General features: G+C 40.0%; 1 protein-coding gene across 1 annotated transcript in view; it reads left to right on the top strand.

Annotated features, from left to right (window-relative positions):
* The window catches only part of DRC3 (dynein regulatory complex subunit 3), a 107525-nt gene that overhangs the window by 81722 nt on the left and 10636 nt on the right, over positions 1 to 15167 (top strand). The window contains exons 12-14 of the mRNA XM_069087877.1: positions 8559 to 8682; positions 12909 to 13040; positions 13805 to 13918. Of these exons, the coding sequence (XP_068943978.1) occupies positions 8559 to 8682; positions 12909 to 13040; positions 13805 to 13918 (370 nt within the window). The remainder of the gene's footprint in view (positions 1 to 8558; positions 8683 to 12908; positions 13041 to 13804; positions 13919 to 15167) is intronic.

The raw sequence follows: 15167 nt of genomic DNA, 5'->3' as shown, positions 1-15167 counted from the left end.
TTTACATCTTTAAATGCAATATCTCTTCTTTTGCTTCATTCTCTTTTTTCTTACATGTTTTGGCATTAAGTTCACGAGATTCTGACACATTTTTAAATTCTTCATCATGAAACCACACTTGTATGACACTGGAGAGCAAGCATACCTTTAGTAAACATTCAGTTATTCTGAGTCTAGCTTTGTAGACCAGAGGTTTTCGATGAGGTTTAAATCAGGCACATTCCCAGGCTATTGAAGTATGTTCATTTCTATCTCTTGGCTAAATTTCTTAGTCTTTTGAAATATATGTGTAGCATGCTCCAAAGTTGTATTGCAATATCCCATCTTCATTTGGGAATTTCCATATATCTATAATAATTCTGTTCCTGAGTATGTCAACATTCAGTACAGTATATCAGAGTCCACTCAATGGGGATAAGACGTCCACGCCCACTGGACATAAAAAATTCCCAAAACATTTTTGAAGGTGGATGTTTTACAGTCTGATGAAGATATCTAGATCTTACAGACTCACCTAGACTTTTGCCTATAGTTTTCTTATAGACTTGAGTGAAAAAAAAAGTGAATTTCATTAGTAAAAATGGCTTTTTCCCATTCTTCAGTAATAATAGCTGGCATTTACGTAGTACTTCTTAAGGTTTGCATAGTGCTTTACACATATGCCATTGGTCCTTGAAAAAAAAAATAACCCATAAGGTCGGTGGTATTATTTTCTTTTTTTGCTTTTTTTTTTGGAGGGCAGTTGGGGTTGAGTGACTTGCCCAAGGTCACACAGCTAGTGTGTCAAGTATCTGAGGCTGGATTTGAACTCAGGTCCTTCTGACTTCAGGGCCGGTGCTCTATTCACTGCACCACCTAGCCGCCTCCATAGGTGATGTTATTACCTCCATTTTACAGATAAAGACATTGAAACTATGAAAAGTAAACTGACTTCCCCAGAGCCAGAGAGCTGCTTAGGCAGGCTTTGACCTCAGGTCTTTTCTTATTCTATGCCTAACATTCTGTCCCCTGGGCACCTAGTTACAGTAGCCTCTTCTTTCACTGTCTTTCCCATTACAAGTGGTTTTTCTTCATCCCAACAGCGAGTAGATTTTTCTAAACTAGTTTTCTAGCTGTTCTTCCAACCTAAAGAAACTTCTGTCACATTGTAGGGGAATAAATAACAACCCCTCCAGAGGCCAGGTTCCTCTGAAGGTCTTTACTTTTTCTACAAGGGTGAATTAGGCTGTTTTGTAACAATACTTTTGTAACAAGTCCTTAGCATTGTTATTCATTTTTGACCACACTTTCCTTTGCTCTTTAGCTAATTATCGTGGGCTTCACTCAATCAACAAACATTTGTTAAGTATTGAGGATGTTCCAAACAGGGTGCTAAGTTCTGGAGATACAAAGAAAAAAACAAAAATGGTCTGTTCTTGCATTCTGTTTAAAAAGAGATTTCTATTGATATATTTTGTTCTTAAATTGCCTCAATTTCTGCCTCTATCTCTTCTCTTCCCTTGTCCTAGAGACCCAAACCTTATAACAAGTTTCTTTTTAAAAGAATGCTAATGCATTTTTGGTGGAACTGTGACTTTGTACAACCATTCTGGAAAGCAATCTGGAATTATGCAAAGTTGTTACAATATCCATACCCTATGCAGAAATTCCATTGGCAGTGGCCTGCCAATCCCCATCTGTATAAAAATATTCATCACAGCCTTTTAAAAATTTAATATTTTTCCCCAATTACATGTAAAAACAGTTTTAACATTTTTTTCAAGTTTTGAGTTCGAAATTCTCTTTTCTCTACCCTTCTCCCCTCGTCGAGAAGGCAAGCAATTTGACATAGGTTATACATATGTAGTCATGCAAAACACATTTCCATGTAAATCATGCTGTGAAAGAAAAAACAAGAAAAATAAAGAAAGTAAAAAAAATTATCTTTGATCTGCATTCAGGCTCCACCAGTTCTTTCTCTGGAGATGGACAGCACCTTTCATCATCAATCCTTCCAAATGTCTTGGATCATTGTATTGCTAATAGCAAAGTTATTCCCAGTAGCTCATTATATGATATTGCTGTTACTCTGTCCAGTGTTCACCGGTGTCTGCTCATTTCACTTTGCATCAGTTCATGTAAGTCTTTCTGAGAACATCCTGCTTGCCATACTGTAATAGCATATCATTACAATCATACATAACAATTTGTTCAGTCATTCCCCATTTGATGGAAATTCCCTCAATTCCCAATTCTTTGCCACCACTAAAAGACCTGCTGTACACAGGTGATAGCAAAGAATTGAAAGCAGAGTAGCTGCCTGCTGATTGAGGAGTGGCTGAACAAATTGTGATACATGCATGTAATGGAGTATTATTGTGCTGTGAGAGATGACGAATATGAAGAATACTAGGAAGGAGGGGAAGACCTCTATGAACTGATGCAAAGGGAAGTGATCCGAGCAGGGAAAGCAACTTATAAAATGACTGCAGCAATGTAAATGGAAAGAACAACCTTCACAAAACAGTTGGAAATGAAAGTTATGAGATTCTAAAGAAAAGCCTGGCACCAAAGAAGATGTCAGGAGACATCTCACCCCAGGCCTTTGAAGGCTGAGGGTGGCAGGTCTGGGAATGTTGAAACATTGCATATGATGTCAGTTTTTCTGATTTTTTTTTTTTTTTGCTTTTTGGAGGGGGGAAGGCAGGGCAGTTGGGGTTGACTTTCCCAAGGTCACATGGCTAGTTTTTGTGTTAAGTATCTGAGGCCGGATTTAAACTCAGGTCCTCCTGACTCCAAGGCTGGTGCTCTATTCACTGCACCACCTAGCCACGCCTGAATTTTTTTTTTTATTCTTTCTCTTTTTCTTTCTTTCTTTTTTGGAAAATTCTAGGTAATGGTTCTCTGGAAAGGGGAAGGAGAAAGATATAAAGGTATATCTAGGCAACATAAAAACAAAAGATAGCAATAAAAATCTGTTTTTAAAAGAATAGAAAATATTCCATGAACCAATCAACACATGAAAACCTGTGGTGTTATATGTAGTGTTCCACAGTCATAGTCCCCAATTTCCACAAAGGAGTGGGGGAAGGGAGATGTCTTCTCAAAGCTCTTCTTTGAGGTCAGGATGATTCTCTGTGTAACCCTAATAGACTTTGCTGGGATCCTTATCCCAACTCTCACTCACATTACAAAGTTTGGTCCCCAGAAGGCATCTATATCACACATCCATATTACCTCACCCCAAGGGCTCTAGAGGTGCCCTGTGGAGAGGCAATGGTGGTCTCCTTATGCCAGTTTGAACCCCCATTCCATTGTGTTCCCCCTCAGTACATAGTCATACCTACATCAAAGTGATTTTTAAGAAAATCACTTTGGCAGCTGTGTGGGGCATGGATTTAATGGGGAGAAAACCAAGGCAAGGAGAGCAAAGGCCTAAAATGGGTTGAGGTTATTTGAATGGAGAGACATATGAAAGACATGTAGAGGAAGAAAATACAAGATTTTGGCAGCTGATTGGTTATATGGGGTGAGTGAAAGAGCGGTATTGAAGAGATGCTGAGGTTGCAAGCCTCAGTGATGGTGCTCTCGCAAGTAACAGGGAAGGCTGGAGACTTTCACTCACCAGTAGTGTCTGTGATAATCTGTGGGTGAAGCATTCTCTCCAAGACCTACACGTTTTGCACGTTTTCTTGAAATAACGTCTAGTCTTAAAAACCACAAAATTAAAGTCACAGAAGAGGGCAATGAAGCCCATTTGTATGGTACAAAATCCAGCCCTCAGCCAACAGAAAACAAGCTAACGCTGGAAGACTGGCTCAGTATGGTTTCATCAGGTCAAGATCGGATGTTCTTAGTCAGCGTAATGGCAGCAGGCATACACAGACATGGCCACTGCTGCTACCAAATGAAACTATATCAAAATGATTGCTTGTCCCACATAATTTGCTCACCACCGTAGTTCCAAATGACTCTGGACTGTTTCCAAAAATCAAATCCACCTCATGGGCCAAAGATTTGTCAAAATTAACCTCTCCATTTTAAAGTGCCAGATGGAATCCCCTTGGTGGACTTTTAGAACATGGGCAAGACTGGCACAAGATGGCCACTTACAATTGTGATCTGTGACACTGGAAATAACTATTAAATTGATGAGGTCTCAGATCCATTTGAGAAGAATTTAGAAGTCAGCTTATTGGTTAAAGATGAATAGTTCAAAACGAGTGTATAAGGTAAAGTACAATCAGTCTCTGAAGTTTAAATGTAACTTTGTATGTTTATCTCAGATGGTTGTATTTGGTATACTGCTGTGCTGCTATAAAAGGCCCCTTTTGTATTCTGCTCTAAAAGTGACTATCTCATTAGTAAATAGAAATAAATTCTACCTTTTGAGACGGTCCAGAGATATTTTTTCCTAGGAAAATATTTTCTTTATCTTACTTATTTAAGGAAGACAAACATACTTAAAATTTATAGAGAACAGAGATAGGAATTTCTTTGTATGAGAAATGGTTGTTTGACTAAAGAACTAGAATGCTAAATACTATCAAAACGTTCTGAGGCAACATTATTGTAGGTGGTCTTCAATATAGTTTTAATTGGGCCTCAAGGTACCATGTTATTTGTTGATATTTGGATGTTATTGCTACATTGCAGTCAGTGGTTTGGATTTTGAAAGACAGTAATGAGAAAAAAAAGAAAAACATTTCCCTCAGACCAGTTTTTTTTATTAGAACTAGAGACCTCCAATAGAAAGGGCATTAACTTTTAGGCTTATAATTTAAACTTGAAGATAGGGTGGTTTTGTTTATAATTTTTAAAAATATTATTTTCACTTCAGAGCATGAGGAAAAGATATAGTCTGAACCTACAAGGTCTATCCCAGCTGTCCCTTAAGGGCTCGGTTCTGGATCCTTTTCTCTCCATTCATCACTCAGTCAACAAATATTTATTGAGTGCCTGTTACGTGCAAGAAGGCACTGTGGGAGGCTTTGAGATATAAATGTAGCTACCAGTGTGATGATGTCTGATAGGGTTTTCTGTATAGATGAGGGGAGTAGTCCTCACCTTTGGAATTTTTAATTTTACTACTCTTGGTTTTTTTTGTTTGTTTGTTTGTTTTTTGCTTTTTGGAGGGCAATTGGGGTTAAGTGACTTGCCCAAGGTCATACAGCTAGTAAGTGTTAAGTGTCTGAGGCAGGATTTGAACTCATGTCTTCCTAACTCCAGGGTCAGTGCTCTATTCACTGCACAGCCTAGCCACCCCCAATTTGACTACTCTTTACAAATTGTGCCTTTCTCCTCCCACGAACTGGTTCCTACTCTTCAGTCACTGCCCTAAATTCCGGAGTATATTGGAATTCAGGGGTGTATTGGACCCAGCTTGTACTGAAGTCAGTTGTTAAAGTTTTAGTATGAGCATTTGCACCTCAGAATTGGGAAACACTATAAATCATGACTTGACTCCTTGTTTTGCTGATTGCCCAGATTTAAGAAAGTTAGGGAGAAAATATCGATGATGCAGGTTAAACTTAAAAGTAATGTCATGCATACATTTTTGTTTTTCCTTCTGGAGAGCTGGTTTTACAAGGAGCTTGTAAAAAATTATGACTAAAACAGTAATTGAGATTCTCTCTCAACTTTGTTTGGAGCCCCCAGTTAGGAAAGATCCTAACATTTTAGACAGAGTGATAGACTTCTTTGTTTTCCTCTCTGTCCCAATCTCATGGCCTATTCTATTGTATCCCCTATATTTGCAACTAAAGACATACAAATCACAGTGTGTTTTATATGAAAGAAAATCAGGAGTCAGAAATAGCTTAAGGAGGGGTGGCTAGGTGGCACAGTGAGGCCCGAAGTCAGGAGGACCTGGGTTCAGATCTGGCCTCTGACACACACACACACACACACACACGCACACTAGCCATGTGACCTTGGGCAAGTCAGTGAACTCCAATTGCTCTCCCCTCCCCCTCCAAAAACAAAAAAAGAAATAGCTTAAGGAAATATAGAAAATGCCAGAAGGAGTAGAGGAGCCAAGCCTCGGTTGGCCTTTCTGGTCACATGTCTGTCCAGTGCGTTTGGATGGGGGTCTAACTGCATCCCCACCCGGTTCTTATATTTATCTTCAAAGGGCTATCCCCTACCATCAGTCCCTATGTGCTACAGGGTTGCTGCCACCACTCAGCCTCTCCATCTCCTATCTGCCACTCCAAGAATCTCTCATTGGTGTACTGAGTTCTCTAAGCTCTCAGGCACCTTCCCCTCCAGGGGAGGAAGATTTACATGATCTCTCTGGATCATTCCCAGAAGTCCATTCAACCATGCTCTAAATGCCTCCCTTCTCCACCAGCGTAGGGACTGATCTGCCTCCCCTGGTTATTCAAAGGGAAAATGGCCAATAGTTCCTTCCTTGGAGGAGCTTACATCCTGCTGGAGGGAGTTTGGGAGTTGGATACACATTTACAGAGATGAGTAAATACAAGATAATTGGAGGAAGGAGAAAGCCTAGTAGGTTAGGGGATGTGGAGGGGTTTCCTATAAGAGGTGGCACCTGAGTTGGGAATTGAAGGAAGCTCAGGATTCCGAGGCAGATATGAGGATGGTGTGCATTCCTGGTGGTCAGGAGCATAAAGGCAGGAGACAGAGTCGAGCAAGTGGACCATATTGGGTAGAACTTAGTGCATAGAGGGGAGTAAAGTGAAATAGTTCTGGCAAGGTAAACTGGAATCAGACTAGAAATAGCTTTCTTTCTTTTTAAAATTTAATTTTTAAATTATGAGCTTAAACGTCCAAAAAAAGCATTTCCAAATAGCAAAATATGAGTAGATCTATATGAAATCAAGAATCTCTATTTCATACCAATTGCCTTTAAAAAAATATGATGAATTATATATGTTACTTTTAAAACTGTCCTGATTCTCTGTGCTTTCTTCTGTGCAATTTGAAAAAATGTTTCAATGCTCTTTCTTTTCTGGCATCACTGTTGCTAACATCCTTTTCCTGTCCTAACCCCATCCCTCCTTCCAATTAAAAACCAAGAGAAGGAAAAAAATCCAGCATAACAAAGCATAGTCAGGCACACAGTGGCCATAGCCATGGAAATATGTCTCTACACTTTGATCCCATCCCCTCTTGGTTAGGAGGTGGGGAACATGCTTCATCAGAGGTCCTCTGGAGACATGTTTGGTTACTACATGACTTTCTTTGCCACAGTGAAGAATTTATATTTAATCTTAGAGATAGAATAGTTTCAGTTCCCAGTGAAATTTCTTTAGCAGAGATGCAACAAGATCAGACCTGAGCATTAGTACTTGATTATTTTGGCAAGCTTATGAAGGATGGATTGGAGAGAGGCAAGACTGGGAATATGCAACCCAGTTAGGAGGTCTTTCTCTTGAGGATCTTATCTGTCACTTTCTATACAACTATCATCTCTATGTAAATGATTCAAAAATCTCTATATCCAGTCCTGTTCTTTCTCCTGAATTTTATTCCTGCATTACCATCTAACTCCCTGCTGGATATCTCTGGGATGTACTGTCAAGCATTTCAAGTTCAACCTATCTAAAGGAAAATTTATTTATCTTTCCCCTAAAGCCACCCTTTTTCCAAATTAAGAATGCCATAATTTTCTGTTCATATAGGCTCATATCCTCTGGGTAATCACTCACTCTTCTTTCCCTTCTCCCTGTGCCTCCCCCTCCCCATAATCTCTCCCACATAGGTCCACTAGTCTTAAAAGGTTATTCCCTTTTCCAGTTCCTCATCACTTCTCACCCAAACTGTTGTATTAACCCCCTAATTAGTCTCCCTGCTTCCAGTTTCTTTCCTCTCCAATCCATCCACCAAAACATCTTCCTATGTAACAGGACTGTTCACGACGTGCACTCCCCCGACCAAATGCCTCCATAAAATACACTCTCCAGCCTAACAATTAAAACTCTTCAAAATCTGCCTCCAAAATCTACCTTTCCAGCCTTATTTCATGTTACTCTTCTTCAGGAACTCATGTATTTTGGGCAAACTGACCTACTAGTGATTCCCTGAATTCAGTGTTCCAGCTCTTGCCTTCATGCATTTACATGAGCTGTTCCCCCATGCCTGAAATGGATTTTCTTCACATCCCTCTCTCTCCAGTGTCCTTGTTGTCTTCTAGTACTCAGCTCTGGGACTACTTCCTCCATGAAGCTTTCCCTCATAGTCTGCTTGTTGTTACGCAATCCCAACCCAGATTACCCCCATATTATTCTTACTTGTGTACATGTTAGCTCTCTTCTCCAAACTCCTCGAGGGCATGGATTGTTTTGTCTTTGTATCCCCAGTGAGGCACAAAGTGGCTCTTTTATTAAATGTTTGTTGAACTCTGTAGTTCTATGATTTTCCTTTAAAGAACCATATTGCAAGTTCAAAGAGTTTTAAATGAAAACCTAGCTGGTTGAAGTGAGTGAATCTCCTTTTTAGGGACAAAAATGTTCCTCTCAAGTAAACTCTTGCTTCTCTCATCATTGTCAGATATAGTCATATCAGACCATTCATATTATGATAATCGGTCTTATTTGCTTAACTTACACTCCTACGATGGCCCAGTGCCGTGACCTAGAAAACCATCACCATGAGAAACTTCTGGAGATCTCCATAAACACCTTGGAAAAAATAGTCAAGAGTGAATTTGATGAGGACCTGCCAGATGATGTCCGAGCGGTGAGACTTCCAGTTTCATAACGAGATTATGGTACTATAGATAATATGAAAAATCATATTTTACCATCTGTGTGAAAGAGTCTTTTGACTCTGATGACAAAGCAAAGCAAGTGTGTGTGTCAAAAATTGGGCTGTAAGTTACTTAAGAGAAAAAAGGAGAGTATAATTCAGAAGCACTGAACTGGGCATCAGAAGACTGTTTCTAGTCCTGGTTCCTCTGTTAATGTGTATTGTGATCTTGGGCACGTCACTTACATTTCTTGAGTGTGTTTTCTTGTCTTGTAAACTATTCGGCCAGAATGGATGAGCATTTCCCAAATTCAGTTGTCTACAGAATACTTTTGGGCTGGAACCCATATATGTTAGTCTTGGGCCATAGGATATCCATCTAGGATAAAGAAAATCAGGAAAATTTTGGAATAGAGAAATTAGGCCCATTTTACAGTCCCAAACTGCCATAAGATGATATATACATATTTACACAGAAATATGTGCTTTACATAGTAGTATTTTGATTGTGCATCCATACACTCTTATGAAGTGGTGTGGTATATTGAGAACCTGCCTTGAGTTAAGGATGCCTGGTTTCAAATCCTGTCTCTTACACACACTGACTTTGGCCATGAAACTCACCCTCTTGGTATCATAGGCAACTCTGCTGGCAGTTTCCTTACAGGAATTTCTGTCCTATACCAATGAAATCATAGGCTCAGTCCCTGCACAATATAGGTTTATATCTAGTATTCGAGGGAAAATGTTTACATCAGCATCTTCACATGAAAACCTCATGCTTGGCACCCCAAAGCTCTGTGGAATACAGTTCGTGGGACACTAGACTGGATGACTGCTGACATTCCTTCCACTTTAAGTTTCTATTTGCATCTTATTTTGCCCAAAAGAAGGCTAGAGATGGCAGGTTCCAAAGGTGCAGCTCCTGCCCCAGCCCGAGGTCTATTTAACTTAGATCCGAAATAGAAGACTAGTAACACTTTTAGCTACATGTAACCATCCTTATTTAATATCTGAAAATGCATTTCAAGTTCTAATTAGGCAAATCAGAGACAACTCTCCTTTATCAACAACTCTTCCTTCGTCATCCTTCCCTTGCCTCCTCCCCAGAAAGAGACCTGGACTGGGGGTCAGGGTGGATCGATCAGTTATGCTTGGTTACTTTCCCAAGTGTTCTCCATTGAGGAACAAAGGACAGTTGTTTCTATGAACTGGGACTCCCCATGGCCATGTGTATCTAATGGTTAGTCAATCAGATGTTCTTAGGTCAAGAGCCTCCATCCGAATTTTTAAAGTTTCATTTTTTCCTTCTGAGCAGCTTCCTTTTAAAGCACAGAATAAACTCATTGTTAGTTCAAAGCTGTCCTGCTTGTCTTTGACTGCCTCTCAACTTCCATTTGTTCTCTTCCGAGCTTCAGTGACCTACTTTCTTCTCTTTTCATTTGCATCCTAGCCCAGGATTTCCTCCCATTCCCTTCCCACATTAAAAACAAACAAATGGGGGGGGAGAGGTGGAGTTGATAGAAGGGAGGGCAATTTAGAGGAGGTAAAAGTCAGAAGCGAAACACTTTTGAGAATGGACGGGGGAAGGAGAGAAGAGAGTAGGATAAATAAGGGAAAAATACATAGTTGGTAATCATTACTGTGAAAACATATTTTTATAGTGAGTTTCTCTGATAAGACTGCATTTCTCAAACATGTAGAAAACCGAGTTAAATTTATAGAAATAAGAGCCACTCCTCAATTGATAAATGGTCAAAGGATATGAATAGGCAGTTTTCAGAAAAAGAAATCAAAGCCACCTATAGTCATGAAAAAATGCTCTAAATCACTATTGAGAGAAATGCAAATTAAAACAATTCTGAGCTACCACCTCACACCTGTCAGGTTGGCTAATATGACAGAAAAGGAAAATGACAAATATTGGAGGGGAAGTGAGAAAATTAAAATACTAATGTACTATTGGTGACGTTGTATACTGGTTCATCCATTCTGGAGAGCAATTTGGAACTATGCCCCAAGGGCTATAAAGCCATGCATACCCTATGACCAAGCAATACCACTACCAGGTCTGTATCCCAAAGAGATAAAAAATAAAAAGGGAAAGCACCCACATGCACAAAACAAACACAAAAAAACCCTTTCTCTTATAACAAATAAGCATAGTCAAGCAAAACAAATCCACATTTTAGTCTTGTCTAATTATGAGTCTGTGTAATTGTTCTGTAAAAAAGAGGGAGGTAGCATGCTCAGAGTTCTCTTTCTTTACAGTGTTGTTGTCATTATAATCGTTTGCTTGGTTCTACTCAATTCATTCTTCATTAGTTCATACATGTCGTACCAGGCTTCTCTGAAGCCATCTCTTTCATCATTTCTTAGAGACCGTTAATAGTCTACTATATTCATCTATCCTACTCTGTTTAGCCTTCACTGGAAAGCTCTGAAACCCCATCCCAGGGTCGGGGACACAGCTGCCGCCTCCGCCCTTTTACATGCTGTCTGACCCCTTACACAGCCCCAGGTCCCAGCTCCTATCCATGTGCTAGAAAGCTTTGCATAGGCCTTTTTGGGTGGGCCCATTCCCAGCATCCATAGAGATCTATTTTCCTGTGCTGATCTGGGCTGGAAAAAAATGACCCACTGTGGTTTCTCCTTGGATTTCCTGATAACCACTCAGTCTGACACTCTTCTTTGAACTCTGTTGAAATAGTTGTGGGAGAGAATAGTGTGTACTCTTTCCTCTTATTCCACCATATTTGCCAAATAGAAGGATCCAAAGTTCCTTCTTTACAATGTTGTTATTGTAGAAATTGTTCTGCTTCTGCTTGCTTCACTCAGCTGCAGTTCATATCAGTCTTTTCCAAGTTTGTCTGAACCTGTCCCTTTTGTCATTTGTATGGTGCAATAATAAACCATTTCATACATATGCCACACTTTGTTAGTCATTCCCCATTAGATGGACGTCCCCTTTATGTCCAGTTTTTTGCTATAACAAAATGGTTTCTGTAGATATTTATGTACGTGTATTTTTTTCCTTTGATCTCTTTGGAGCATGAGTATAGCAGTGGTATTGCACTTAGTCAAAGGAAATGAAAAGTGGCTTTGGGGTCATAATCCCAAGTCGCATTTTGGAAAAACAGACCAAACCACAGTTCCACCAAGAGTATATTACTGTACCCTTTCTCCATTTGGCTATTTTTTTCTTAAATTTTGTAGTTTTGGATTAGATGGAGAGACTTCTGCTTTGTTGTAGTGCATCAAGGGCATGTGAGCGACCTGGGTTTTTCTACATGTTATTTCTACACATTATTATTAGGTCTGGGTCTAGATGGTGTGAGGTTGGGAGAATAGTGAGCATCTAGAGCTGAGCTACTTTGTTTCTGCCTGGGGAGTGGTCAGCCATGGGGGAGACAGGAATCGGGCTTCTCCCTAGGTCCAGGCCCAAGAACTAAGATGAGGGTTCTGTTAAGTGGCGGGGATGCTTGTCTTTTGAATATAAATACTCTACTGACATGTGGCTGTGCATCACAGAACACTAGTTGGACAAGAATTTAAAATGATTATTATTAGAAAGGAGCATGATAGGCACAAGAACTGGAGTAAAGGATATCATGAAGCAAAACATACCCAGAAAAGGAGAGGGGCTCACCCTGTGGGGAGAGCAAGGAAGGATGGGAACAATCTAAGAATTCCACTGGGTTCCTCACTCAATCAAGAGCCACTTGGCCATCACTTTTTCCATCATTTGCAATATGTTATACTTCAATCTTTTGATCTCCCTTTTATACTCTCTGATAATCTAGTGGCAAAACACACTGAATCTAACAATAATGTTAATGATAATAATAGGTAACATTTATATAGTGCTTCCTATGTGCTAAGCACTTTACAACTATGATCTCATTTGATCTTCACACTAACACTGAGACATAAGTGCTAGTGTGACTTCCATTTTACATGTGAAGAAACTGAGGCATACAGAGGTCAAGTGACTTGCCCAAGATCACACAGCTAGGAAGTATCTGATGCAAGATCTGAACTCAGGTCTTCTCTGCATAGACAGAGGCAGCTTTTTCTAACTGGCAACCACAGGGTTGGCTCTGTCAACACTCAATGAATTTCTTCTCTTACATTCACTTGGTATTAAGCTCTGATTTTCACCATGCTTATGCTTCAAGTCAAAATGTATTCCATATTTAATCAATTTTATTCACTAGCTTTTTTCTGACAAAGATACAGTTGTGAATGCAGTTGGAGCATCACATGACATCCACCTTCTGAAGATAGACAATAGAGAAGATGATTTAATAACCAATGTCACCAATTGGTGCTCAAATATAGTAGATAAGGTAAGTAAATAATGGCAGGTAAAACTTTATTTCTCAGCTACAGACTAGAAAGAGGAATTGGAAGTTTACCCAGAAAGTCATATTGATTATCTTCCATCTCACCCCTTGCCCTCATAAATAAAAACATAAAGACACTGATTTCTAGCTTACCAGTGATACAGTGTTTTAACTTATTCTAAATTCTACAGAATTGAACAGATTAGAACATTGTTAAGAAAAAGGGTCACTATCCTCTATGCTTTTTCATCAGAATATAGAAGAAAAATATTAATCATGTAAAATTTTTATCACTTTTTTTTGTCAAGAATAATTTTGCAGTTTTTTTTAAAGTTCATTTATTTATTTTTCATTTTTAACATTCACTTCCATAAGTTTTAAATTTTCTCCCCCTCCTTCCCAACCTTCCTCCCCAAGATGGCATGCAATCTGATATAGGTTCTATACATACATTCCTATTTTCACATTAGAAGAATTATAATGAATGGGTGAAACCATGAGAAAGAAAAAAAAACAAAAACAAACAAACAAAAGGAAATAGTCTGCTTTGCCCTGCATTCAGACCCCATGGTTCTTTCTCTGTATGTGGAGGGCATTTTCCATCATGTGTCCTTTCGAATTGTTTTAGATCCTTGCATCGCTGAGAAGGGCTAAGTCTATCAAAGTCAGTCCTCACACACCGTATCAATCACTTCTTTATTCCTAAACTGGACACACATACATAGAGGCTTTAAAAAGGAAATCATTCTTTGGTTTCCAATGCTTAGGTTCACAATGATGAGCTGAACAGGAACCGAAAGCGAGTGAAGGAGATCAATCAGTACATCGACCACTTGCAGACTGAACTGGACAACTTGGATTTTGGTGACCTCATGGATTAGGTGAGTCTTCACACCAAAGAGGGCCAGACTCTGGTCAGGTACTGGAGGGACAGGTGGCTGACAACTACTGTAAACACATAGTCACCTAAGTTTCTTGTTATTTTCCCCACGAGAAGTTCCAAAGGATAGAAGGCTTATTTTATTGCATTAAAATGTATTTAGGGGGCGGCTAGGTGGCACAGTGAGTAAAGCACCGGCCCCGGGAGTCAGGAGGACATGAGTTTGGATCCGGCCTCAGACACTTAATACCCACACACACAAAAAAATTAGCCATGTAACCTTGGGCAAGTTACTTAACCCCAATTGCCCTCCAAAAGGCAAAAAAAACCAAAACATATTTAGATTTGTGAAAAATAAAGACAAAGATGAAGCCAAAGTATGGATCATTGTATCAGGCAGGTCCATAGAGACCATTCACACTGGAGGCCTCTGCTGGCCATGCAAGTTACAAGCTTGATGTTAAGAGGGGACTTTCTCCTTCTAGATGAAAAGAAGACTGAAGAGCCATTAGAATAGCAACCAGCCATTTCTCAGGGCAGACAGTTCTTGCTTTATGTAAGTGGAGTGTTCTGCAGACCTCTATGGAAAGCCATTTATATGTAATATGAATTTGCCCATGGCCATGTGGAAAGGAGGGCGAGAGGGAGTCAGGAAGTGGACCCCATGCCCATGGAGGGAAGGGGCAGGTACACAGTTCAAGGAAAAGTGGGGGCTAGGAACAGAGAAATGAGAGCAGGAGGAGGAACATGTGGGGGCTGGGATACATGGGGGCCAGACACAGTCAGGAGAGATGGGTGACACACGAGGGTAGGGCCAGACATGCGGTTCCCAAGTATGGACATATGGAAGATAGACACGTGGGGGCCAGACATGTGAACAGAGCAAGGCAAAGGTCTACTCTCCCAGAACCAGAGGTCTCAAGCCAGGCCCCCCCTGCATCCGTTCTGCTTTGACCTGCAGGGTTTGGGGAATATTTTGGGGTGGAGGGGTGGGAGACCTCAGGGCACTGAACCTAGGGGCAGAAGTGGAGAGAGAGCACAGACTGCACAGTGAAGCTAACTTAGGTTTTTTTGGGAATGCAGATTTCTTTCAGAAGTCTTTTAAGTAAAGCTGAACTTGTGTAATGTGAATTCATGTAAAGTAAGAACAGACTGTACCAAGCTACATGTTTACAACCTGTCAGAAAATGACTTTTAAAACTCCCCAGCATAATGGAAATGTGACTTCTGTTACTGACTACTGTGGAATA

Source organism: Petaurus breviceps, unplaced genomic scaffold (assembly GCF_028583685.1).
Source record: "Petaurus breviceps papuanus isolate PSGF00001 unplaced genomic scaffold, PetGlider_PUasm1.0 183, whole genome shotgun sequence".
Lineage (NCBI taxonomy): Eukaryota > Metazoa > Chordata > Mammalia > Diprotodontia > Petauridae > Petaurus > Petaurus breviceps.
The sequence above is the reverse complement of the archived record's forward strand: the minus strand, read 5'-3'. Positions and strand labels throughout refer to the sequence as shown.